At 40.8% G+C, this 26,675-nt stretch overlaps 1 protein-coding gene and 1 long non-coding RNA gene across 3 annotated transcripts in view; both read left to right on the top strand.

Moving 5' to 3' along the window:
• RHOBTB1 (Rho related BTB domain containing 1) overlaps window positions 1-13,254 on the top strand; it is a 49,121-nt gene extending 35,867 nt beyond the window's left edge. For both annotated transcript variants that reach the window (XM_053983907.1, XM_053983908.1), the window contains exons 5-12: window positions 2,136-2,321; window positions 4,054-5,021; window positions 5,448-5,566; window positions 7,438-7,588; window positions 9,176-9,264; window positions 10,364-10,469; window positions 10,977-11,329; window positions 12,646-13,254. In XM_053983907.1, the coding sequence (XP_053839882.1) occupies window positions 2,136-2,321; window positions 4,054-5,021; window positions 5,448-5,566; window positions 7,438-7,588; window positions 9,176-9,264; window positions 10,364-10,469; window positions 10,977-11,146 (1,789 nt within the window). In that variant the 3' untranslated portion in view covers window positions 11,147-11,329; window positions 12,646-13,254. The remainder of the gene's footprint in view (window positions 1-2,135; window positions 2,322-4,053; window positions 5,022-5,447; window positions 5,567-7,437; window positions 7,589-9,175; window positions 9,265-10,363; window positions 10,470-10,976; window positions 11,330-12,645) is intronic.
• Window positions 13,255-14,211: 957 nt separating this feature from the next.
• On the top strand, window positions 14,212-23,572 carry LOC128810781 (uncharacterized). The gene is made up of 3 exons (XR_008438131.1): window positions 14,212-14,412; window positions 15,918-16,021; window positions 23,492-23,572. It is a non-coding gene; the product is annotated as an uncharacterized LOC128810781 (long non-coding RNA).
• The last annotated feature ends 3,103 nt before the right edge of the window (window positions 23,573-26,675 follow it).

The raw sequence follows: 26,675 nt of genomic DNA, 5'->3' as shown, positions 1-26,675 counted from the left end.
GAAGGCAGTAAGGCGACAGTGTCCTGTTAGTGCAGTGCAGTGAGTTTTGGACGAACCCAGCTTTGCTCATCTCCGTTTTACGGTTGCCCAGCAAAGGTCAGAGGCGAGGAGCTGCTCAAGAACCATGGTGGCAAAAACATGATACTCCCTTGGCAAGGGCTGTAAGACATGCAGGGCTGTGCTGGGGCCAGCCTGCTGGGTGCTCTGGGCCTGCCCTGCCCAGGGACATGGCTCACCCCTGGCTCCCTCTGGAGCACAGACTGTGTCCAGCCCAGCACCGGGCACCGGGGGGACCTGGTGTGTCCTGCCAGTGAATGCCTGCTGGAGCTGTTTCCTTTTGGTTTTCTGGGAGATGTGATTTGTGTCTTGTGGCTTATAACGTCAGGAGGGTTGGGTCCTCGTGACTGCAGTTACTGGGCTTAGGTATTCATTTCTGAAGGATGCTGACAGGCTGTCTCTGTAAGATGCTTAGCTGTAGTTAGGAGCAGCCAGGCAGCCAACGCTTGCCACTCCAGCAATTGTGACAGCCTTGAATTAAACAACAATTGACCATATTAGAATACATGTAACAAAGAGGTTTTTGTACATTAGCTGTACATGGATTTCTCTTTCTGGGAGCTGAGCAAATGTCTGCTGGGGTTTCGGTTTTACTCCTACCTGACCTTGACTAGAGCAATTTTGAGTTTAAAGCATGTTTGCCTCAGCTATGCAACAAACCATTGTGTTGGCTGCTTAGTTCTTCACTATTTACCTAGAGAACTTTCCAGTTTGAAAAGGCCTTGTTCCTAGATATGACAGATGTGTTGCAGTTTATATAAGACAGAAATTTGGAGCAGGAGCATTTCTCTCACATTAAATTGATGCTCACAGCAGTCTCCGTATTGTGTGCAGCTATCTTTAGAAATAGCTGAATATATCTATGCCCTCAGTGAAATGTAGAAAGCAGCACTACTGAGGAGGTATTTCATTATTTAAAAGGTGAATGTTAAGATTCACTGCTGCTGATGCTCTGTACATGACACAAACTGCAGATACAACACATTGGTGCTAAATGAAAGAATAATAAAACTGAGATAGAGATGGTATTGCTGAGTTTATCCTGCTGACAATTCTGTAGCAATAAGTTGCCTCCTCAGAATGTCCCTTCTTCTCAATTTTTCTCGAGAGTTTAAATTCAACTTTTTTTTTCCTCTTTTTTATTTTCCCATAAGAGACCCAAGAGCTTGAGAACTGCTTGTTTATAAATAATGAAATTTCCTCTAGTTAGGTATGCCAAGAGACAAGTATTCAATCATTTCTCTGCCTTTGGGTGCCAGCTCTGACAAGAGCTAGGCTGTGATTCAGTGGATGAACTGTCAACCTTAATCCTCATACTTAGAATTTATATAGCAAGTTTATTTAGTGAAGCAAGTTTGTTTAGTTTCTGTTTTCTTATAAACCTTTAAAAACCTGCAAATTTTGCCATGCTTACTCTAATTTAAGCCACTATCCTATTCTACAGTTTACTGACCTTATTTTCAGTGTAATGTTTATTTTTGCTGATATTGTAGAAGTGGTCATTCTGCAGTAGTGTGCCCTTCTAACAGGTTATTTATTAAAGACGTTGGAGAATTGCTGTGCAAAGCACATTGCGAAGGCAACCACCTAAGTACTTTAAAGTGCAATAAAGGTATTTCTCCATGACAAGTTCACAAGTGATCTGTGTCTGCCTGCGTGGCTGTTCTGAAGTTTTGCACAGCTCCTCTCTAATTCCTAAGCACCAATGATCTTTGAACTGCAGTTTAGGTGTCCAGTCAGCAGAGGTGTTTCTGGAGCAGTGGCAGCCAGTGAGTAACTGCTGTGTAAAAGTAGAGAATGGAAAGCCCTACCTCTCTTCTCAGTGCTCCACTCACATATGCTGGGATCATCTCAGCATGAAGGGGCAGTGCTTCCTGGGTATGTGGCTTTGTGCTCCCATGCTTTTGTGGTGAAATGTGTAGCTTCTCTCACACCTCTGCACGAACAACATGTATTCTGACATCTGGGTGTCAGCACGTTTGTCAAAGAGCAGAGCGGAGTAGTAATGGAAATAGCTGAAACTGGAGCAAAAATAATTTGTGGGGTTTTCATCAGGTATTTTCTTGTTGCCTTTCTAGGTCCGATGTTGTTGTTCTGTGCTTTTCAATTGCTAATCCTAATTCCCTGAATCATGTGAAAACAATGTGGTATCAAGAAATCAAGCACTTCTGTCCTCGCACACCTGTCATTCTGGTGGGCTGCCAGCTGGATCTCCGCTACGCAGATCTCGAGGCTGTTAACAGAGCCAGACGGCCTCTGGCAAGGTAAAGTTTAAACAAAAATGAGAATTAAAAAAAAAAAATCACCTTGGTAGTCAGGTACAACGCTTGTGAAAGAGAAACTGGAGAGCCTAGTTTCCTTTTTTTTTTGTACAATGAGAATATATGTGCTTTCTTCTTTTTTTAGTTCTGAGTTGGTTAGTTCTTTAACACACACAGTTACTAAGTTTCCCACAAAATTTTTGCACATTGGATATCTAAATGTGCTTGGGTGGCAGAACACTACAGTAAGAGAGAGTTGGTAATGATTATTGAATGTTTTCTTATGTATTTTACTCCATGAACATGTGTATCATGTCCTACCCTCTCAGTATTGTCAGGTACTGCTTTAAACTGTCAGATTCTACTCAAATTATCTTAATTCTCAATTTTTTTTTTTTTTTTTTTTTTTTTTGCTAAATATAATCCTAGATCATAGCAGAAAATGAAATGGTTGCAAATTAAACTTCTAAAAGTTCTGAGATTAAAAGAGAGTTTGGGGGTTGTTCTAGAGAAGCTTTGTTTCTCCCAGATACAAAATACAACCACGTATTTGGCCACAACAATCCCACAATAACTGGCTTGCTTCTAATTTATTCCTTTTATGGGAATTTCAGTGAGACCAGATTCACGGAAGTAATATCAATGATTGTGTAATTAATAACTGTATTGTAACAAATTTCCGTAAAAAGACTGAATTAATAGTTTGTGAGCCCTTAGAAAACTTTGTATTGCATTGCAGTCAAACTCTTGACTTAGCAATATGATTTTTATAGGTCTGTTTGTTTATTAAACATTTCTTTTTTGTGAGGGTGGGGTGGGCTTTTTGATTGACTCTTTAAAAAAAGGAAATGATCATTTTTCAAAACTCCTCTATTGCCCTAATCCTGCTCCCTGATTTCACCATTAGGAGGTTTGAGTCAGAACTCTGTGTGTCTGGCACAGACTCCTGCCACCTGAACTGGTTATTTATTAGCTGGCACTCAGCAAGCTGTTGTCTGGGGCGTGTTCCATCTGTGCCAGCTCGTGTCTGCCCAATACGGTGGGCTCAGAGAACACACTCTTGGGTCGTGTCTTCTGGGGGGATGATTTTTTTTGCTGGGAAAATGGATCCTAGCCCAGACTTTTTACTGGTTTGTTTACCCTGCATCATGTACTAGAGCTGCTCTGGAAATTCATGCGTTCCCACATAATACTTCTGCAGCCAAAACAAGCCTATCTCCTGCAGTGTGTGTTGTTACTCTTTTGTTGTAGGCTACTATGATTTTCTTCAAAAAGCACGCGCTTAAGAAATATTCCCATTTCATATTTAGCTGTATTTCTGGCATTTTTTATGTCATGAGAATTTTCATTTGTGTTTAAATGATGGTTGTGACAGAATTTCTGAGTAGTAAAGGATGGTAGGAGGATTTTAAATAATGGAAGTTCTCGAGTATCCTATCAAACTTTTTTACTGTAAATTTCACTTTAAGTAAGAGGCAGCTCCATTTTGCCTAAATGATTTCTACATATATTTAGTAACATTGCAAAGACACCACCAAACTTAAATTAAATTAGAAGTATATTCTAAAACTCTGTGGAGTCATGATTGTAGATTTCCAAAGGGCTCTGTGCACTTAGTTTTATATTTTGTTTCATTTGAATGATAGTTATCTCAGATTTAGTGCTGAATATTTGGTAAAATTCCATGCTTTCTAGCGTGACTTTGTGTGACAAGGTTCATTTTTTTTTACCCTAGGCCAATAAAAAGGGGAGACATTTTGCCACCAGAGAGAGGCAGAGAGGTTGCCAAGGAACTTGGGATACCCTACTATGAAACCAGTGTATTTGACCAGTTTGGAATTAAAGATGTGTTTGACAATGCAATTAGAGCTGCCCTGATCTCCAGAAGACACCTGCAGTTCTGGAAATCTCATTTGAAGAAGGTCCAAAAACCTTTGCTTCAGGCTCCATTCCTACCTCCAAAAGCCCCTCCTCCAGTTATCAAAATTCCTGAGTGTCCCACACCAAGCATGAATGAAGCTGGATATTTATTGGACAGCCCACTGTGTGCAGATGTTATGTTTGTTCTTCAGGAGCAGGACTGCATTTTTGCTCACAAGATTTACCTAGCTACCTCCTCTTCAAAGTTTTATGACCTTTTCTTAATGGAATGTGAGGAAAGTCCATACTTGGATGAAACACAGTGTAATAAAGAAAATACAAATAAGGATGTTCTGACAAGTCACCTTGAGACAAACAGTGACAGTGAGGAGGCATCCTTGAAATCTCCTGATGTTAAAATTCCCCCACCAGAAAGTAGTGAGTCTTTAAACATGCTAGAACCTGAATCTGGTGAAACAAACTCTGCAGCAAGATCTCTGTCATCCTGGGGTAAGGGGTTTGTTAGTGTGCACAAGGAAATGCAAGTGAATCCTGTCTCAAAGCGGACGTGTCCTGTAACTGTGGTAAAAATGGATTCCTCTGTGCAGGCCGCACCTTTTAAAACTGTTTTGCAGTTTTTATACACAGGCCAACTGGATGAAAACGAAAAAGACCTCACCAGACTGGCTCAGATTGCTGAAATCTTGGAAGTATTTGACTTGCGAATGATGGTGGAGAATATTATGAATAAAGAAGCCTTCATGAATCAAGAGATTACTAAAGCATTTCATGTCAGGAAAGCTAATCGGATAAAAGAGTGCCTTTGCAAAGGGACATTTTCTGGTAAGTAAATACATGCTTAAGCAGGAAGAGAACTATTTTTTTATTCTCATCCATTTAACTGTCACTTCATAGACTTCAAACAATGTGACATCTTACATTATTCTGGGAGGAGGGATGACCCCAAAATTGTAGTGTTACTCAGGCCAACTGTTCCAACCTGGGATTCTATAGTTTCATTTCTCAAAATCTACTCACAGCTTTTAAATAAGCAACCCAATTCTCAGAAATGTTGAACATTCAATAGCCCTCTTTACAATTAAAGCTTTTCATTAACTATTTAAAATGCAAGAGTTATTTTTGAGGGGGAGGTCATGGGAAATGCAGGATGTTCTTGGTTAACAGCATGCAAGTGAAACGCATTGTTGAGACAAGGTTACACCTTAAACACAGACTTTCAGCACTCCTGTGTCTTTGTTCCCATGGCAGATGTGACATTTAAATTGGACGATGGAAGCATCAAGGCCCACAAGCCACTGCTGATCTGCAGTTGTGAGTGGATGTCTGCTATGTTTGGAGGATCATTTATTGAAAGCTCCAACAGTGAGGTATTTGTCTATTTTTGTCTCTTTTGTTTACCATGTCTGATGGATTTAGGATGATGGAAGCATCATTTATTTGAAAGGTTGCAACAATCCCTACAATCAGGGATTTATTCTTCCTTGCAAACCTGGGATGCTTTTCTTCTTAAGGCATTAAATAAGGTTGCCCAGGAAGACAACATTCTTTCTCCAATGCACAAGTCTTCCTCCAGCACTGGAATGTGTGTTTAAACCCAAAATCCTGTAAAATATTAAATGTAGGGAAGGAAATTAAGTATGAATTTGTGAAATCCTTTAAAATATTTTTTTAGATTTTGTAAATATATATTTATATAATCAAAATCACTACAAAGAATTCTTGGGGCAGGGGCATTGATAAAGAAATTAAAAATAAAAAAGAGCTAAAGACATATGAGTGTTAAACTAGAAAAGGAAGCTGTTTTAACAGTAGATTCTGAGCTAACTTTAGGAGAAGTTCTACTAACTTTAGTAGAAACTCAGCATAAATTCTGCAGTGCATCATCTTGTCCTCTGGAATAATGCAGGTATGCAATACAGTTTAAACAATCTCAATGCTTTGAATTAGATTTTGCAGAATCCCTGTATTTTCATGTGCCTTCATGGTCTGTTTTTCAAATTCTAATTACTCGGCTAATATTTTTTCTTGTGCCATACCCTGTTGTGTTTGTTTGTTTTTCTTGTTGCTTTCCATATAGTTATGCTCATATGAAGTGTTCAAGTTTTTTTGTTTAATATCCTGATAGATATTTTTCTATTTAGATTTTTCTGGCTTCTTCTAATACAGCTGTAAACATAATTCCTTTCCCAGAGACACACTCAACAAGTGGTTCAATAAAAAGACATAATTTGATTCTAGTATGCAGCATTTGGCAGTGAAGAATATGCAGTTATTTTCTACCAGCCTATTTTTAATTATTAGCTTCACAGTCTTAGCTTATCTTTCCAATTTAAAATATTTAGCTTCCATTTTGTAGAGTTTAAAGCATTCAGTAATGCTTTTGGAAGTTTTAAAATATAGGTAAATATGAATGGAATGGTTTACAAATAATAAAAAACATCTATTTTTACATAGTGCCTTTTCTGTATTTGGGCAAATTTTATAAACTCATTCATTAAATTTACAGTTCTCTGCATTAACAAAAATATATCAATAATGAATGAGTTTCACAGATAGCTGCTCTCACTTGGAGAACTGAGCTGCTTCCCAGCGTGGCTGATGTGCATGAAAGGTTTATGCTTTAGCATGAGAAATTAGACAGTTTTTATCTTAGTCTTGGTAGCTTCAACCCCATGCTGGTTACACTCATTACATGTGTGCGGCAAAAAGGTCTTATTTTTTTTTCCTCATTTTTCAGTTCTCAGTTCCTTCTCAACCTTGTTTACCTGGACAATTTAGTTATTTACCAAAAGACTGAGAGGAGTGGTTTCACTGTTATCTTTTGTTTTCTGTTATTCTCAGAATCCACAGACTACCCCTTGCCAGGATCAGATAGATTGCATTCCTCAAGGAGTCCACCAAGGGAGGTTTGGCATGGGAAGTGCTCAGTAACTGTTATGTGTAGCTGTCAATTTGCAGGCTAGAGAGCATTGAACAGAGTCACTGTTTGATGTAGATCTAGTTCCAGCTTGGATATAACCTGGCAAAGGATCTGACTCTGGAGCAATGCTTACCTGTTGGCAGTGTCTTGAACTTGAATGGGCAATTTCTGCTTTGAAAAATGTTTTTCCTGCATTTCTGAAATGCCTTCAAGAGAAAAAGAGACAGCCAAGCAAAGTGAAAGAAGTGCTACATGAAAGAGCTGCTACATGAAAATCCCTTAATAATTATAAATTCTCTTCTTAAATATCTTTTTCAGGTAGCTCTGCCCAACATAAACAAGACCTCCATGCAAGCAGTTTTAGATTACTTGTATACTAAGCAACTATCCTCCAGTCAGGAACTGGACACCCTTGAGTTAATTGCATTGGCAAATAGGTTTTGCCTTCCTCACCTGATTGCTCTAGCAGGTAACAATTTGTGGCCTTGTCCAATGCAGTATCTTCTGCAACCGCTGAAATTTGCTTTAATGGTTTTTGGAACACAGGATTTTCTCAAGTGTCAGAGAAATGTTTTTGTTGTTTTTTTTTTTTTTTCCTGAGAGGGGTATTGTAATGCAAATTGATATTTTCACACAGAGAAATGTATTTGCCTCTCTCTTGCCTTTTTTAGTTTTGTGCTAGTCCAGCTCAGAGCACTGAAGTTTTCTGTGCTGTAAAAACAAAAAGAGTAAACCTTGTCTTTAGCATTGAGGATAATGTCTGTGGATTGTAATATCCATTCTGTTCTTGTTAATTTACCTAAAACCAGGAAGGATTCTGGGTTTTCCATTAAGTACTGAATGAAGTGCCCCACTTTATATTTCTGTTCAAAGAAAGTAACTGAGCCAATTCAAAACTTAACTAGATGATCATGTTTTTAGAAATGCTGTCTAGGTCCCTTTTCACTAGATGAGAATTGGATATTTTGGTATATCTATGGGGATTCAACCCTCATTTCAGAAAGAAAACCTTTTCAATCCCATGTTTAAAGAAAAATTACAGGTTATAATACCACTAAAGTTGTAAAAATAAATACATACACAACCCTGACCTCTGGGTTTGTTTGGTTTGTATTGTTGTGTTTAATTTGTTTCTCTCTATGTCAGTAATTTGGCATTGTTCTGGAGACATGACCAAGACCAAAACTCAGAGAAAGGTGAAACAAGGCTACACCTACCTACAGGACTACATTTAGGAAAAATTTAATCACTTACCAAACCCTGGCTCTCCTTCAGTTGTGTAGCAGGACTGTGCCTGTTGTCTTTACTGGTTCTGACAGACCAAATCTTTATTGCCAAATTTTATTTGCACATTTTAGCTGAAGTTTTGGGTATTTTTTAAGGTAACTGCAGTGTAACCATACATACAGTATTAAGAATATTTCGTTCCATTTGATTCTTGGTGAAATAATTTTGAGTCCAAAGGCTACTGCCAACAACCGAACCCAGTAGAATCAAACCAACTGCCAATGTTTCCCAAAAAATACTCAGACTTTTAAGAGTCTAAGAAAGGGTTAAGGAGAATCTTGAACTGAGGTGATTGTTGCGGGGGGCTGGTCAGCCTTCATCTGAATCCCTAGGAGCAGCCACTCTGAAAACCTAAAGAGGGCCTGAAGTGACCTTTTCTCTATCAGTGCTGTGTGTATACTCATTAATAAATAATTCAGTGGCAAGTGCACTGTTGATTAAAAACTTTGTATGACTGAAAGGAGACAGCTGATTCATATTTCTAATTTAAATTGAATATTGTACCCATGCCAGAGAAAAACTAGTGGCTGCTGAACTTTGTGTTTCTATAAGTGGTTAAAAGCCACATCTTCAGCTACAGCTCTAAAGGTCAGAATTTGACTTCCCCCAAATCTCAGCTTGCTAAGGATACTTGTGTGTATGTGGCCCTGCATAATGCTGGTTACCACCAGGAGGAGGGAGAAGATGGTGCATGGGTTCTTTGTGACCATGGTATGACCTTGCAATGTGACTGTTTGCCCTGTGAGTGATGAGTTTTCTCCCCTAACAGAGCAGCATGCAGTGCAAGAGCTGACAAAGGCCTCCATGAGTGGGGTTGCAATAGATGGAGAAGTCCTCTCCTATTTGGAACTGGCACAGGTCAGTGTACACAGTCTTCTGAAGAGATTCTGGTCAGCTGCAGAACTTGCTTTTAGCTCCCTACTGGTTCTGAGCATTGCTTCTAAGTGGCTCAAAGTGTGCAGTTCTGAGAGCGATTGACGATAAAACTTAGTTTTATCTTCTATTTTAAAGAAGGTTTTCTTCATTAGTTCAAAGGTAAAATATCCCTTTAAGTAACCTCCAAGGAGTTGTCTTTCAAATATATATTTTAGTTTGTCTTGATTGTGGAACTTCCAAGCTCCATGTTCTCATGACCATGGTGCACTAACTACCATGAAAAGAAATGTAATGAAGCTGTTCAGCTTTGTAATGGTGAATGATTCTTGCATTCCTTTCAATTCAGTTCTTGGAGATATATTTAGACCTGTACTGCAAAGACAACATTTCTTGAATCCTTAAACTGGCTACTTAAAGTCAATCATCTGATAATTCAGAGTATGTGCAAATCTTCTTTATGTTCAAGTGCATTTCAATATTTCTTGAGTCCCATAAATAATTAAAAGAGAGAGCTCCCAGCTCACAGTTAAACTGCACACCTGTTTCCCAAAATGCAGCAGACTCTCAGTTACAGTGGAACAAGCTAAAATATTATTTAAATTTTATTATTCTGGATTTCACACTAACAGTGAGTCAGCTGCAGCTTGGCTTGAAGTAGCACTAAAACACTGCACAAAAGTAGCACTGAAACACTGGCCAGCATGCAAGATTCCCTGCAGCTGTTTTTGAGACCCTCTGTGCAACACCTGTAATCCTGTTGTAAAACCAGAGCTGAACCCTTCCCAAGAGAAAGCAGCTCGCTTCACTTCATTTTTATCTTAAGAAGGGCAATCTTTCTTTTATTTCCTTCTCCTGGTTGGAGACAGAAGCAATATCTCTAACTACTGTTAGAATATCCTCTGTGGCCAGCACCTAGCTCATGTTTATACTCCAAGACCAGAGCTGGCAGTCAGAATGAACGCCTGGGACAGTATGGCCAGGTACCATCTGCTAGGACCATTCCAGCTTTAGCTGTTAATAGGGGCTGCAAAATGAATGATAACCCCAGGAAATGGAATAAGCTCTTTGTTTTTCTTCACAGTTTCACAATGCTAACCAGCTGGCAGCTTGGTGCTTGCACTACATCTGCACCAATTACAACAGCGTTTGCTCCAAGTTCCGCAAGGAAATCAAAGCTAAATCTTCAGGTATGGGCAACTTCCCTGCCAGTTTTCATCAGGTTTCCCCATCTTTCTCCCCACCCAGTTGATTAAACATAAAGACAAAGATGAACTCACGTAGCTAAGCCATGAGACTGAACCTCTGTGCTATCTTGAACAGCATTCATAAATTCTTATCTGCAAAGAAAGGTTATAATCATTAGCTTGATTGCTGGGCAAGCATCATGTTCTTTACCTAATTCAGTGATGCTAAAAGGAACAGAGGTCTTTTTCAGGCTCTGCAATGAAAAGTGCACTCTGTAAAGGCCTTGCTTTTTTTATAGTTTTGGTGAACTAATGCCTCTTGTGTGTAACCACTTCCAAAGTCTTTTCACACATAAGGCATTTGAGGAAACTGGGTGAATCCTTGATAAGCAAGCCAGCATAGAGAATGGATCAATGATTAACTGCATAGCTTTTAAGCAAGACATTTCTGGAATTTGTGTAACTTACTGGCATCTTTTGGGATTTTTTTCATTGCTTTTTTTTCGTCAGATAATCAAGAATATTTTGAGAGGCATCGGTGGCCACCTGTGTGGTATTTAAAGGAAGAAGATCACTACCAGCGAGTCAAAAAGGAGAGAGAAAAGGAAGATGTTGCACTGAACAAACATCATTCAAAGCGGAAGTGGTGCTTCTGGAATTCCTCTGCTGTAGTTGCCTGAACAAAGCAAATAAGTGGAAATCTATAGCCAGGAGTTACTCTTATTGTTAGAAATAAGATAAAGTTCAGGTTTTCAGGAAACTGTGTTCCACTTGTGCATTTATTACTTCTAGGGTCAAAAGCACAAGCTCACCGAAAATGAGCCTGGAACAGCTCCTTGAAGTCACATGTATATTTTTGACTGGTAAGCAGATAAATGTCAACCATTATTACATTACTTTTTATACAAAAAAGAAAACCAAATCCAGCATTAATGTTTCAATCTCCAGTTGGGAAATATTTTTATACTGTCTGGTGTATTTTGTTCAGATAAAATTCTGGATACTGTTTTGTTTTACAGACCACAAAATAACCATGTAGCAGCTTTGTAATTAGATTTTAACTATTTTTACTATGCGAGTACAGTGAAATAGACAATCTTCAGTCATAAGAGACTGCTTTTAGAGTATCTCATAAAAAGTCATCTTAGGAAAAAAAATCTAGCTGTCTACTATAGGTTGTCTTTTTCAAACTAAGTACTGTGCACTGGTAATATAATTAGATGGTTATTTCCCCTTTCTAAAGCAAAGGGTTAGAATAAGATCCAATAACTGCAAGATATAGAGTGCTTGATCTTTGCTCAGCTGAATAATAGACAGTATAATTACCTGTTCAACTGCAGGCAAATGTATTTCTAATATTTGCCATGTAAGTGCAAATAATTATGACTATGTGGGCCATGTGAAATCTAGTGATTCTAAGTATTCAGAGGTTTTATATGTCTAGATCAAAGAGGATATTTCTAAAATCATTTAGAAGGGCTTATTAATTTATATCCTTATACAAGTATGGATCTGAATGCAAAAAGCAGTTACACTGCTTGCATTTGAATTACTGCATGGCAGTTACCTTGTTCTGTAGGATCTTCACCATGCAGCTGTTCCTCATGCTGAATTCCTTTTTGCTTCAGTGCAAGCAAATTAAAGGGCTGCACAAACAAGTAGATGTTATCTAGTGTTCCAGCATTTTGTAAGTGAAGAAGGGTCTTCAAACACAAGATTACTTCAGTTTAATCCAAATTATTTTATAGCTTTTCCCAGGTAGAACAGAGAGTTTTAGGTTATTTTTAAGTAGGTGATATATTTCCTGTGGAAGTAGATGTTCCCAGAACACTGGGGGTAGACTGATGGCAGAAAGGCAGGAATTCTGCCCAAGTGTTGCAAGACAAGCTTCCAGTGTTTCCAAATAGCCTGTGTGTTTATGACTTTTTATCAACCACTACTCTAAAGCTGCAGTGTTACACTAGATTATATAAGGATGAGAGCATTTTTTAAAAGACCAAAACTAAAATACATAGACTGTAGAACATACACATGCAATCCTGTGCAGTGTCTCAGGCACAACTCTGTAACCAAGATAGTATTGTGTATTAGGTTTGTTAATACTGTTCTGTGCTGGCAGCTCGGCACACCAATGTGAAAAGCTGTTTGTTTGTTTGTGGTTTTTTCTCTGTATCCAAAGGCAAGGCAGTACAGTCACCCCCCAGCACTGTAGGTCAGGAAAGGCTGTGGCCTGAAAGCCATAAACACCTCGACATCTTTGCATTCTGCACGGACTCACGCCAGGCTGAGGCTTCCACAGCTGGGTGGTTGGAGCCAGCAGCACAGGAGGAGAGGCTGCTCTACAAACCTTCATGAGGAGAGCAAGTGAGAGATTCCTACCCCTCTGAGATCAATCACCACATGGTGATAAAGAAGGGCTATAAACGATGGTTGCAAATAGGTCTCATTAATTCTTGGTCAGTGACAATGTGGACAAGAACATGGAATAAGAGAAGGTGTGTCCAGACAGAAAAATAGCTGTTGTCATAAAATGTTAACCTGTCACATTTTAAGTAAGTATTGCTACTAGGTTTTACACAACCAAAGCTACTGTATGATTGTAATCTTGCCAAACTGTAATGGATATATAAATGAACCTGAGGTATATGCAATAATATCCAGTTATTTTAGTTATCAGCTACTATAACCAAGTGGCTGGTTCATTTGGTTAATGCTGTCTATGGCCTTTAATCTTGGTGGTTATTTTGTGTTTTTTATTTTGGAAAAAAAAAATCAATAAATCTGTTTAGTTACAAATTGTCTCCTAGCTCTTTGAAGAAGCTTCTTTAATTTTGCCTTGCATCCTTCCCTTTTTAGTGTTGCTTGTAAGCATTCAGTTGTGCTATCATTCATTGAATTTTACTTAAATTTTGCATATTTACATAGCACATTAGGATTTATGGTTGGGAATGTCACAAAGAAATCCTACAGTTTGCTTATGGTGTTGGAAGGTTTGTGCTTGTCACTTACTGTTAAACTGCACAGCAAAAGAAAAACAAACCTCTTGCCACTTTTCCCCATGGTTTCTAATATTTAATTAGCATGATATTACCCAAGGGACGTGAAACTAATTGGTCATGACAGACACAGGGAGGAAAAATGTAGGTAAACAGCAGGATGTCTGTAAGGTTTTCAGTATGCTCTAACACTGTTTTTCCTACTTTCTTACTGCCTTAGTTGTTAACCATCTTACAGAATTCCTCATTACCTATTAGCAAACCCTCAGCTTCATGAATACAGCTTATTTAATTGATATATGTGTAAAGTTGGCACTTTTCTAGACAATTTTTGAAAGATATCATGCAAAGAATGCCATGTTAAGAGCTTTGAAAAAAATCACTAAGCAATGCAAATGACACTGAAAATAAGTACATTCAGTACAGTGTTTGTTTTTCAAGTGCTAATTTATGAAAATGTTACATATCTAATTTACTTTTGGAAGCAAAATTTTATTTCTTTGAACTTACCATTAGTAAAAGGTAATAGGCTCAAAAGAAAGCCTGCTGATGTCAGGTGTAAAAATGTTTCTCTTGTTTATGACAAAAGCAGTAGCATGGGAGGAAGGAGCAAATCAGAAGCATTGCTCTCCAGGGTATACTGTTTGAAATATTAAGACTAATATTAAGAAGTCTTTGTTTCTGGGGAGTCTCATTCATCTTACCTCTTAGAAAACAATGTTTTCCTATTTGTTCTTTAAGAGAGAATTTCTGCCAGCAAGTTTTTCTTCACCACAACAGAAACCAGTTTCTGTGGCTTCCTACCTGCAAGTAGCCCATCAAAGCCAGAAATAGCCAGTTGTTGTGTAAGATGGGAGTGGCCAGACTTCAGCCACAACTCCCTGATTTCATTCACTGAAGATGTACTCTTCACAGTCCTTTAGTCAGATCAGGCCTCAAAGCGAGCAAAGGTAAGCTAGACAGTACTAAAAATGTGGGTATGTTAAGAAGGGTAGAAGAGAGTACTCTGGAAATCCCTTCTGAGCACTGAAAGCATGGTTCTAACAGAGGGAGTAAGGAAAAGCAGCACAGTGATTTATTGCCCTAATGCTTCAGTAGCTTGTCTAGAGATAGCCCTCAAGAATAGTTTATGCCTAAAAGTGTTTGATTTGTAAAATTGGGGGATTTCTTTTTTCCATGTTCAAATAACAAGCAACGATAGAGCAACTGAAGGCATCTTGGAAATCCTTCTCTCAGGGTCAGGTCTCTCATCCTCTGTACAAAGAGGTTTAGATAAAGATCTAATGTACTAAATAGGATTAATTTTGCTACGCAAACTCCAGGATCGTGACATATTTAAATTCTTACAGACTTTAGGATTAAAATCTGGTGAAGAGATTTGCTTTGTCAGATGAAACTACAGTTTTGTCCCTATTCTGTCCCTTTTTTTTAAATCACAGTCTTGCTACTCTTGTCACTGGATAGGCCAGCATTTATTTACTCTGAGTTGGATTCCAAAGTATGTACTATGCAGTGAGCTGTCTTTAAGGGGTATGCTTGCCACTCCTGAATCCCCTTAGATTTTCGGTCTATTAAAATGATCTAACAGCATTTGCATGAGTTTACTTCTCCTGCAGGCAAGATTCCCATTGAAATGGATGAGATACTACACACGCACACTTGGGGCTTTGAGGTGCCGCCTAATGAATTTCCACATTATCGCTTGCCTGTGTTCCAAATCTCCCAAAGAAGTTAGCTCTGTGTACTGCATGCAGGATAAGACAGTGTGTTAGCAGTGATAATCCCCATCCTGAAGGCTCTACAATAGGATAATTCATTGTCACTTAACTGATGCCTATGCCTTTAGCTAAGAGAACACAACCCATGTCATGGATTCACTTTGCACTAGCAGCCAGAGTAGTGAGACTATTGTATATTTATATATGCAAACTAAATCCCTCACTGCTGCTTACATAAAAACCTTGATTTCTGGTATAAATATGAAAAGCTTTTGGATCAAGGCTACAGGAGGCTAAGATGGAAATTTGAACATTAGAAGATGCAAGAATGGTTATGCTTATGTATCCCAGCTCTAGAGAAAATCAAACTGAAAAGGTAAAGTTGTGATTCAGGGCGAGCCTAGCATGGGACAACAGACTTGTGATGGCTCCTTTATAACTGTTCAGCCTCACCTGCTGGTTTGTAAGCAGGCCACATAGCTACAGCATCCCACTGGGATGTTCTGCAGCAACAAACATTGCCAAGAGGCAGGTCCTGCATCCCACCCCCACACCATGGCGGGGGCACAGGTTACAGTGAAAACATTACAGTACATTGCTAATTCATCTCAAGTCCTTCCTGTACACTGCTACCTGTCTGTCCTTTGGCCTGCAGAGCTGTCCAGTACCACCTCCTGGACATCATATATCTGTTTTGTATGTGTTGTATCTGTATATGTTTTTGTGCCATCTTGAAGGATATTCCAGAACAGCAAGGACCTTACCCCAACACAGGAAGGATCTCCAGGCAGTTTCCTTCCGAGTGGCTGCAGATCCTGGAACCAAGCTCTGTGGCAGCCAGGTATTGGCCTGTTTAGGGATTTCAGGATAAAAATAAATCAACAAATTTGCAAAACCACTCAAAGGCAGAGACTGAGTGACTGAACACACAGGCATGAGCTGTGTGCCTGCATGGACAAGAGTATTTCAGGTACCATCTGAAGATGCTAAACTGGGAGGGGGATATTCCCTGGACATAACATTTCTGATTTTCAGGTTTAAAGAAAAGCAGCCTTCACCATTAGACAGAATTAGCAATCTGGGTGCCATCCCTCTGTATTGCACAGGTCTGAGGCCATGGAGGGCTGTCTCACCCCCCACCCTCACACTTATCTGAAGTTTTAGATAAGCAGCCAGGTGAAGCCATATCACAATGAAGATTTTCATAAGAAAATAGAAGATTTTCATAAGAAAATCTTGCCTTTGACATTAAAAAAAGAAAGGATTCTTTAGTTCCCACTGGGATTAATATTTTTATTTTAATTTATGGCTGTATAATAAGGATTACATGGCATTCCAGGTATTAGTACTGAGTATTCAAATTATCCTCACAGGTTATAAAAAAAACCCTACAATTAGCAGTTTATGAGTACATGATTACATTTGCATCTTAGTCATTAAATATAAGCTGGTCATTCTGACTACATGATCAGATGTGATTGCCTCCACCACCCAATATTTTATATATTAGGTATGCACTACATACTACAAAGAAATGTCTTTACATATTTCTCCCGGGTCCTCAATTACAGCTACTTGTAAAATTTTGTGGATCCCTGTGCTCTTTGTATCACATTTACATTTTTCAGTTATAGAGTGTGTAGGGTGAGTTTCTAAATAATTGGCAGATCTCATCAGGAGTTGAAAATCAGATGATGGTGCCTTTTCCCACAAGCACTCTAAAGAAAGGAGATTTCTGAGGAGTCCCTGAGGACTCTCTGGGGTGGGAAGATCTCTGTGAATCTTTCCTGTTCTTGCAGGAACAGGACAGCTCTCCCTGCACAGGAAGAGCTGCATCAGCTTGCAGGGGATGTGATCAAGTGTCAGCAGTCCTGCAGTCTGTAAGACATCCCACAGCACTCTGAAACAGCCTCAACCAGGTGTGACCACTCACACATTTACTGCTCATCTCCCAAGGACTCCCTCAGGCTGTTCTGTTGAGGCAGGTCCTCCCCAGCTTTGCTCCCCCTTCCTTTTAGCTGGCCAAGGACAGCGAAGTCCGAGCATGCAGAGGTGATTTTTGGCCTGCTGAGCACAGTGCAGCTCTGGCAGGTGCTGCAGCTCCCACAGCTGCACAGCCCTGCCCTTCTCAGCTCTCTGGGGTAGGAAAGATAACAAGCAGACAGATGTCTGCCCTTAATGTTTGTTTGTTTTTTTTTTTTATCTGCTATGGGGGTCTGTTTGTTTGTTTGCTGTAGTCACAGCAAGGTTTGTTTTCTGGAAGCTGTTTGTTAAGAAGATAGGAGGAATAAGAAATTAAAAAATTACAGTACCAAAGATTATTGGGTGATTACCTCGAGATAATTGGGTAATTAGGTTAAAGACTTGCTTTCCTTTCTGCTTAGGCCTCCAGGATGTCTGAAGGTGAGGAGGTGACTGAAGGTCAGTGCAGGCATTGCTGGGCAGAATTTTCCTGTTAATAGGACAGATTGCTTCTCTGTAGCTGAACCGAGGGACAAGCAGGCTGCTGCCTGGGAGTTTGTTAGAATCCATGAAATTATTCACTTTCAATTTTTTCTGCTACTTAATTGGCAAGGCACTACAGTAGGTGCTGTAGGGCTCCAGGAAGTGTTCTGTGCCCTGCATCGCGTGGGGGTACAGGGAGTGGGGAGCACATGTGCCAGGCATCTGTAAAAGGCAGGCACTTGCTGCAGCTGTAGGGGTAGGATTTAAGGGCCTTGCTGCTCTCTCCTGGATCCATGGCTTTTGTTTTGACATTGCACACCTGCCCAGCCCATTCATGGAGAGACTTGGGCCAGGGAGTGTCATCCTAGAACCACATTCTCCACTTGGGCTTCAAAAGTTTGTTTTCTTATATCTGGTACCCAGACACTGAACAGAAATCCAGCAGTCTTACCCACTGAACCTTCAGCCATTCTAAGCTGTTTTTGAGTCCCTGTCAAACTGCCCATGCAGAGCAGCCAAGCTGCAGAACTTGCCACATGACACTGGGGATATGAAGAGCTTTGAGTTCCCAGGTAACCTGGAAAGGTTCATGGAAGAGAAGTTTACTGGAAGTTAATAAATTCATAGAAAAACATGCCTGAATGAGCAATTTCTAAAGTCAAACAAATAGCTGGGGGTTTGCAGAAGAGCTGTTGCTAAATGGTCATTCTGTTTTTTGTTGCTCTGGGCATCAGGTTTTGGCCACTGTCAGACACAGCGTAAGGGACAGACAAATCCTTGATCTGACCCAGTAGTGATCATCTCTTCTCTCCAGAAGTGCTGGGATGAAGAATTCAGTGCAAGAGGGAGGCTTTTCCCACCTAACCATGTGCTCCTTTGCAATGAGCCTACCTTAGAACTCTATCCAGCAGGGTTCTTTCCATGCCCTTTGGCTGATCACCTTCCACTATTGAAAGTTCTTGTGATCCTCTAAATGCTATTGGTGTAAATGCTAATAGTAAATCCAGGTGGCAGTGATGGCAGCAGGTTAACACACAGCACTCCAGTGTGCCTTCACTGCACCACCTGCACTGAATGGAATTATTGCACGTCTACTAAGCCACATCTTGGCAGGCCGGCCAGCATCCACAAGCACCCATAGCCACTCTAGAACACTTTGCACCTCCTGGATGTTTATCCAAAATTTGTTCCAGACTGCTCTCTGGATTCGTGTCTCTTGTTCAGCAGAGTTGAAACAGAAATGGTTTTGCCAGGGTCATGCAAATGATCAAGACCTGCCCCTGATCTTCCCTCTCCTTTAGGTGCACAACTGATCATAATCAATGCTTAATGGATTGTCAGGTGAAAGCTACAGGCTCAACTGCTCTCTCTGCAACTGCTTCATCAGCTATTTCTTTCAGGGACATGTAAGTATAAGACAGATCTCTTTAACTTCCCTTTTGGCCTCAACTGCAATACCTAGTGAGTAAAATCCAGCCACCACATTTTCCCCTTGTGGCTTCAGCAGTCAGCTACACCATCATCCTCTGATTTAGCATCAGCTGAGTGAAGCGTCCAAGTCAAAACCACTTGACATGGGCACTTGGCATTTCCTGAGCATCCTCATTCTTTGACAAGGCTTTAGCTGGGCACAGGGAGGGCACACTGGCACAGTCTCTGTATTAGTTCTGAGTTCTCTGTGCACTGGCATACTGTAGGAAGCCAGCAGGCTCCTTGGGAAGAGTTAGCCCTTCTAGCCAGCCAAGAAAGCAGGCATCTGTAGTGCATGGAGGGTGGTCTTCAGCCTGAGGTGGAAACCAGAGAACCCCAAACTTAAGGAAGGTGGAAGGGCTCTCAGGGAGTAACTAAGCATTCCATTAGCATGCAAGTTGGATGGCATCAAATGAAACTAGCACAAGGCAGATTCACAACCAAAAGCTCCTCTTCACACCAGTGTTAGCTGAGATGCAAAATTTCTTGCCAGAGAACACAGGCTGGAAGCTTACACAGCTCCCAAAAGAAACCTTTAGGGAAGAAACCTATCAAATACAGATCATCACCTTTACTTCAGAACTTAAGCCCAAGACGTTGGAAGCTGGGAATATACTACCAAATAACATTTTGTCCTTACCTTTGTTGTATATTTCCTGGAGCATCTGCTGTCAGCCACTGTCAGAAACAGGAACCGGGGCAGAGCAGACCTTTGGTTATCTGCTTGTGGCTATTCCTGAGTTTGTGATTAAGGACTCTCCTGCCTCACTACAAAGACCCAAACCTGCTGTTCCCCTCCCTGTGCTACAGAGTCCCTTGGCTTCTACTGGGTGTCAGTTCAGGAGCTCATCACTTGCCTGATGGCAAGTACAGGTTCAGCCCAAGAAAGGGGAGGAGGGAAAGCATAGGGATTTATCCTTCTATCCCTTCTATCTATTCCTGGAATGTTGTAGTGTTCCTACACTGTTGTGTGCCAAAGAGGAGGTCAGAAGAGGTCAGATCCATGAAGGGACTGTGGGACTGAAAGACTGCAAAACACACATCCCTTTGGTTACAGGAGCCACACCCAGGCATCAGCTCCTGGGAGTGAGATGTTCTAGTCCTGCCCAGTATTCCTAATGATGAAATCTGCCCTCAGACTTCAGTGAATGCTGGTTTTTGTTCTGGATAATGTAAATCATATGGGGATGCACAGCACAAATAGTGTCTGCCAGGGATTTTAAATAATCTTGAATCATTTTGCCCTAACCAAGCACCCTAAGTGATGCTGTAGATCCCCGGGGTCACCTACACTGCCCTGCTCTCTAGAAATCCCTTCTGCCTCTTGGGAATTAATCAGTTTCCAATTCTAGAGCTGCACAGTAGCATATTAACAAAAGAAATCCCTGCTGTGAGCAGTGATAGGGAAAGAGGGAGATATGTCTTGCCTTAAGTATGGCCCTGAGCCTGTTGCTGACTGCAGAGAGCCAAGGTAAATATGTGTCCAGCATCACTTCTGCCCGCCCTCGGCCTTGCTTCTTCCTCACTTGGCTGATTTTCACAGACAAAGCACCATCACTTAGTGTGATACACATTCCTCCTATTGCACTGGGAATAATCCTTCATTGCTATAAGCTTTTTCAATTTTCTTAAGACCTTTTACTACTTTGCCAGCATAGCATAATTTATTTTGTTGAGTGGTTTACACATTGAAGTGTGTGAAGTTGTATTTATATGTCTCTGATGAGTTCTTTCCTGGCTAGTGGATCAGTGCTGTGGGGATTTTTTTACTGTAGCTTTTTGCTTTCACAGTGCAATTTTTCACCTAAAAATGAGACTCCAGACCTGCTGACTTCTGCCACTTCACACCAGTTCAATTCTCAACTCCAGCAGACACAGTAGAGCCTGGCACCTTCCCTGTAGTGGGAGCTTCTCACTTTTGTCCAGAGCAGTTGAGGACCCTTTAAACAGCAAACTGCAACTGTCCCTCTGAGGTGCTGTGCTTGGGTTTTCTGGCTTCATGCCCTTAGTTTAAGTTACATATGTTTTTCCATGGATTTCTTACATACAGTTTTAAAAGTTTAGGCTCTGTCTACTCTTGCTTTTAAAACTGAAGTGGTTCTTTCTTCTCCATACATTCTGCTCCCTTTTGGAACACAAGCTTTCTGTAAACTATAAGGTGTGGGCAACAAGCGTGATTAAATCTAGCTGTAGGTGTGCTCACATCAGAGCACAGCTAAAGTTACACTTGTTTTTGTGCAAGTGCCATCAGTTACTGAGAGCTTGTGCAGCACCTCAGGTAGGACAGAACAAGGCACATTCAGAGCCATCAGACACTGCCCAGTCCTCACTATTTTTTGAGAAAGGATGAAGAGGCAACACACTCCTCCCAGATACGCTGATAAACAGATTTCAGTCACAGCACATCACTTGATCTGCCATAAATGCCTTTTGGGAAGTGCCCAGGTTCAGATGAGAGCCATGTTTATGTGAGGCTTAGGACCAGGATTTTTTAATAGAGACCCAAACCTTAGAGAGAACATCTATATTTGTCAATGGAGTGTATATGGAGTCTATTGTTATTAAAGCAACCTGGTTAACAAAACCCACAACTTTTCCTAAAGACAGATTCAGAGGATTTAAAGTTCAGGGAGAATAGCACCTTCTGTCCTTGCCCTGCCTCACTGGCATCCTGTTGGGCAGACTAGGCCTTTGGTAGTACTGTGACAATTACTGCCTTTTGGACTGGTAGAAAGAAAAAGGAAAAGAGTATTTAGAGGAGGCTGAAGTGTTCATGGTAGGGAACAGGAGAAGAAACCAGGCCTTGTTAGTAGATGCAGAATCATCCCAATGAGTGGATTTACCTGCATTCACCTCAACTGAGAAGGATCTTTGCAAGCCTCATGCACACACTAAGCTCCAGGTGCTCCCTGTGGTGCCATCACCCTCTGACCTCCAGCTGCAGGGAAGCACTGGAGCAACTCATTAGGCAGGGCCACAGGTGAGTCATTAGCACAACCTTCCCACCCTTCCCTCTGGATGAGTGCCACCTGCACAGATGGCTTCCTCTTGGCTCTGCTGTCTGCTGAATTGTAGGTATTGGAGCCTGCCTTAGATCAAATCTGCCTTTACATTGCTAGCTAGAACAGAGCTGTGTGGATGGTTGTGAAAGAACATCATATTCCCTCAGAAACAGGAGGCTCATTTCCTGCTTTGGGATCTTTTACCTGCTTGTTGTAAGGGTTTTAAGGATTGCCAGAAGAAGAGGAAAATGTGTCAAACAAAAAGGCATTACAACATCTAAAGAAGGCAAGTTAAAATCTGAATGGGCTGTTGGGAGCCTCAAGCAATAGTAGTAGCTGATCATTAACTTTTCTTGAGTAGAGCAGGCAGTGCTATAAAAGCATATTACTAAGATTAATTAATTTAGCACCACAACACCTCTTAAGTAGGTGGATTACCTCCCTAAATAATAGAAAAGTACTCTGTGGAAGTTAATTGGAAGTACATCAGCTGCACAGAGCCCCACACCTACTTGTAGCTTTATACTCATTGTATAAAGCTACAACAACAATTCCCTCTTACAGTGTTGAGCAAAGCATTTGCCCTGCTATTAGTGACCAGCTGGGATTTGTGGTCAAGATATCCCACATGGCAGCTCATCCCTACAGTTATTAGATGTTTTACTACTTATTCCTTAATTAAACACCTCTTTCTTTAGCACAATAGTGTAGTGTAGCAGCAGGGAGCAGTGAGTGAAGTCCAAAGATGATGGGAATTTACAACTGTTTTCTTACCAGAGGCATCCAGCAGTGTCATGAACTAGCACAAGCCAGCCCCAGTGAAAGCAGCAGAAGAAGGCTTATAGCCAGCCGAGGTCCTGGATGCCAGAACTAGACAGATGAAACTGTAAGGAGCCCTTAGCTCAGTCTAGAAGCAAACATACAGGTTAAAGAAACACAGACCTAAACTGCTAAGAGCAGGCAACCACTGAAGTGCCATGGGATGGAAGATTTTATGTAAAGGGTTTCTATAGGTTTTGGAATATAAAAATCTCCTTTTCCAGTTTACACTTCATATATAATAGAAGAAAAAAATCCACTTAAGCCCAAGAAGTGTGAAGCAGTTTACGTTCTACTTCCTTTAGCTCTAAGCACTCTTCTCTTGTCCTCCAGCAAGAAACTCTGAATTAGCACCTTCAGTTTTTATAGCACTCCTTCTCCTTCTGCCTTTGCAACCCCTCCCCTCCTCTTCCTCCTCCCCGGGCTTTATTTCAGTGGGCTTTAACCTACAAAGTTCAGCATAGGTTTTAATTGTTATATCCATCTTTTTCTGCTGAAATTGTGTTCTACTAAGTACAATAATGCCTTCTTGCTTTTGGAAAAGAGCTTTAATAAAAAATATTTTTACATCATAGTGTAAACCTACTCATACACTTTGACATGTTCTTCTGTTGTGGAGTCATCTGCTACTGCCCTGTCTAAAATTTGGAGCGTGGATCTCAAAGAGGGCATCTCCTCAGAGGCTCTTGAGGAAGAAAGGTAAGAGAATTCTGCTGATCATGAGAGAAAGTGGTGTTTAACCCTTTTGTGTGTGCTGTTGCTTCACTTTCAGTCTGCAGCTGAAAGTTTCCTGAAATTGTTCACATGTAACCTTTCTTCCTTGGTTACATCAGGCAGCAAGGCCTGAGGAAAGATTTCAGTGTTGTTGTCCTTTGCACAACAGAAGGCAAACACTCCTCTGTGTCTGCTCCTTGCTCTCTGTGTCTGACCTCCCATAGAGGTGAGAGGTTCAGCCCTTCCTTGGAGCAGCCTTTCTTTGATGCGGTACCTGCCCATGTCATACACACTGCATTTGGTGGCAGCCTGTGGGCTTGTAGGGAATAGGTGCATGTGACTAAATATATGAAGAAATTACTGGGGATACTCACATGCTTTAGATGTGTCCATCAGAGAGCTGTGTGTTTTCTTCAGCATGATGAAGCTCTTGGGGATGTTCTGCCAATCTCTTCAGGTAAACACTCCTAGTGCTGTAATTTTACCTGCTGTAGGGGAGATGCCTCCTGCCAGGAAAGTGATGGGTATTTTATAGAACAGATGTGGGAATGTTCCCTTCACCTGCACCTGCCAGCCCTGTTACTGCTCCTTGGGGCAGTGACCTCCCGAGCCCACCGTGGTCATTGGACATGGGACAGGCCCAGGTGGGCCCTGGGATGGATCTGCTCCCATCAACAGAGAGCTCTGGGGAACAAGTCCCTGCACACAGATGGGGACAGCTGAGCCAAGCCTCACACCCTCCCCTCTGGGCCCTTGCAGGAGGCTGGTGTGGGCATGTGGAATTTTTTGAGGTGCTCTGCACAAGGCAGTGGTTGTGTTCTTCCAGCAGATAGATGCAGGCTGACAAACCACAATCAAGTACAGCTATACAGTTCCTATAACAGTGGGGCTATTTATCTTGCAGTCCCTCTGAGAGGCCTAGAGACTTTAAAATCACAGAATATGCTGAGTTGGAAGGGATGCACAAAGGTCAAACTCCTGGCCCTGCACAGCACCATCCCCAAAGAACCACATCATGTGCCCAAGATTATTATCCAAATGCTTCTTGAGCTTTGTCAGGCTTGGTGCTGTGACCACTTCTCTGAAACAAAAAGCCTTTTAAATGAGAGCAGACATTGATAATCGCACGTAGCCACAGGATATTAAGCCTCCAGTACTGATGTCTCACTTTGACTCATTTATCTGGTCAGAAAGTCTTATGGGGCCAATTGAGATCACATAGCTCATAATTTTATACCCAGAAATTGTTAAAATAATAACAATAAAGTAATAATAATAAACCTTCACTTACTTTAATGACAAGTCTTTATGACTGATAATTCCTCCAGCTTGCATATAACTCCCATGGCCTGAAACTCTTCTGTATGAGTCCCATGCTCTTGTTCCACAATCCCAAGGGTAAAATCTGAAAAGCTGACTTGAACTCTTCAATAGGTGAAAGTCTTTCTGGGCCCTTATAAGAGAATTCACTGAATTGAAAAATCTTTCCTTTGGAAGCCAATTTATTAAAATGGCAAAGTCAAGCACTGTCAAAATCATGGCAAATGCTTTGAGCCTGACACTTTGAAATTGTAGGGCCAGATGGTGAGAAACTTTTCTGCTGGTCAGGGAACTTTCTGAATGCTCAGCTACTTAGACCAGGCTGGCTTTTGGGTGTTTTTTTAAGTATGTTTTCTGCATGTTTCAAGAACTAAACTTGGACTACCTCTCATTTATCATAGGCTAACAGCACGTATCACCTGGTGAAGGCCAGCTGCTTGAGGGTAATGTCATGTCCCAGAATAACCTTTCTGTTTTGGACATGCCTTTGGTAAATCAAGGAAGCCTGTGAGCTTATTCCTTGTCATGTATTCCTCCTCAGTCTTAGCAAGCCACAATTGTAATGCAGAGGCATGTTAGTTTTGCTTTGTTTGGTTGTTTTTTCCCCCCAGGAGACCTGAAGAATACTTTCAGTATAGGGCTTAAGATCCAGACAGCAGGACAATCCCTGTCCTAACATAAGGAATGACTGCAGAATAACTAGTGCTGGTTGTGGGCTGGCTACTGAAGTGAAAACTGCCTTTAACATGCTCTGAGGCTGTTCAAAATTCTGGGGGTTTGGTTTTGTTTATCTGGTTGCTGCTGAAGAAGCTTTCTTTCCTCTGGTATTTTAAAGGCATGTGTTGTGACCTGTCACTTGCTAGATTTGTTTGATGTGAAATTTGAGTCTGGCCATGGAAAAACACACTGCAGGAATGTGTTTATTTTGCTCTCTGCTGGAGGTAACACTATTTTCCAGTTTTCTTGAAGTTTCAGCTGTAAACGTAATAATCACATTCAGGAGGAAAATTGGCATATGAGATCTACAAATGGAAGGCTCAGAGCCTGCAACTTTGCTTTAGCTTCTCCCAGGCAAACAGCCACAGTCCCTCAAAACTCATTGCACAAATGGTGCTGGAAACAGCAAAGTTCAAATTCCGAGCTATGTCCATCCTCCCTAGACACGAAGGCATTCTGCTGAGCCTGTTGGCTTCATCAGCTGGGAAATACTCTCCATATTTCAAAATACTGAATGGATTTTAGGGCCATTTACTCCTTTCCTAAGAAATTACAGAAATCAAATCAAACAAGCAATGGAACCAAAGCAAAGCCATTTTTCAGTGCTGCTTGGCTGCAGAGAGATTGTCAAGCACAATCATTTGCTTTGCAAATGCTCCCTGTTTAAAGTAACAGTTACATGTGTGCAGAGTACTCCCAGTTCATATGACAATATAAAGATGTTGAGAGCTAATTAAAACAGTTGATACTTGTTCAAAGCTTGAAGAAGGGAAAACCTGGATAAGCACTGCTTTTTGTTATCCATAAACTTGTCTTTTTCTAAGTCAGGGTTATTCTTAACTAAGAAAACATTACATGAAAAAATTATTTTACATAGATGAATAAAATGCTATGTATAATTTTTTCATTGCAGCAAACCATAATGTTAGAGCTATTTTTCTTTATTCTTACTGACATGAGATCAAATTAAACTCTACCTAATTTCTATAGTTTTTTCTTCAAGGGGAC

This window comes from Vidua macroura, chromosome 8 (genome assembly GCF_024509145.1).
Source record: "Vidua macroura isolate BioBank_ID:100142 chromosome 8, ASM2450914v1, whole genome shotgun sequence".
In the NCBI taxonomy this organism is placed as follows: Eukaryota; Metazoa; Chordata; class Aves; order Passeriformes; family Viduidae; genus Vidua; species Vidua macroura.
Note: the sequence above shows the minus strand (reverse complement) of the source record. Positions and strands in the feature narration are given on the sequence as shown.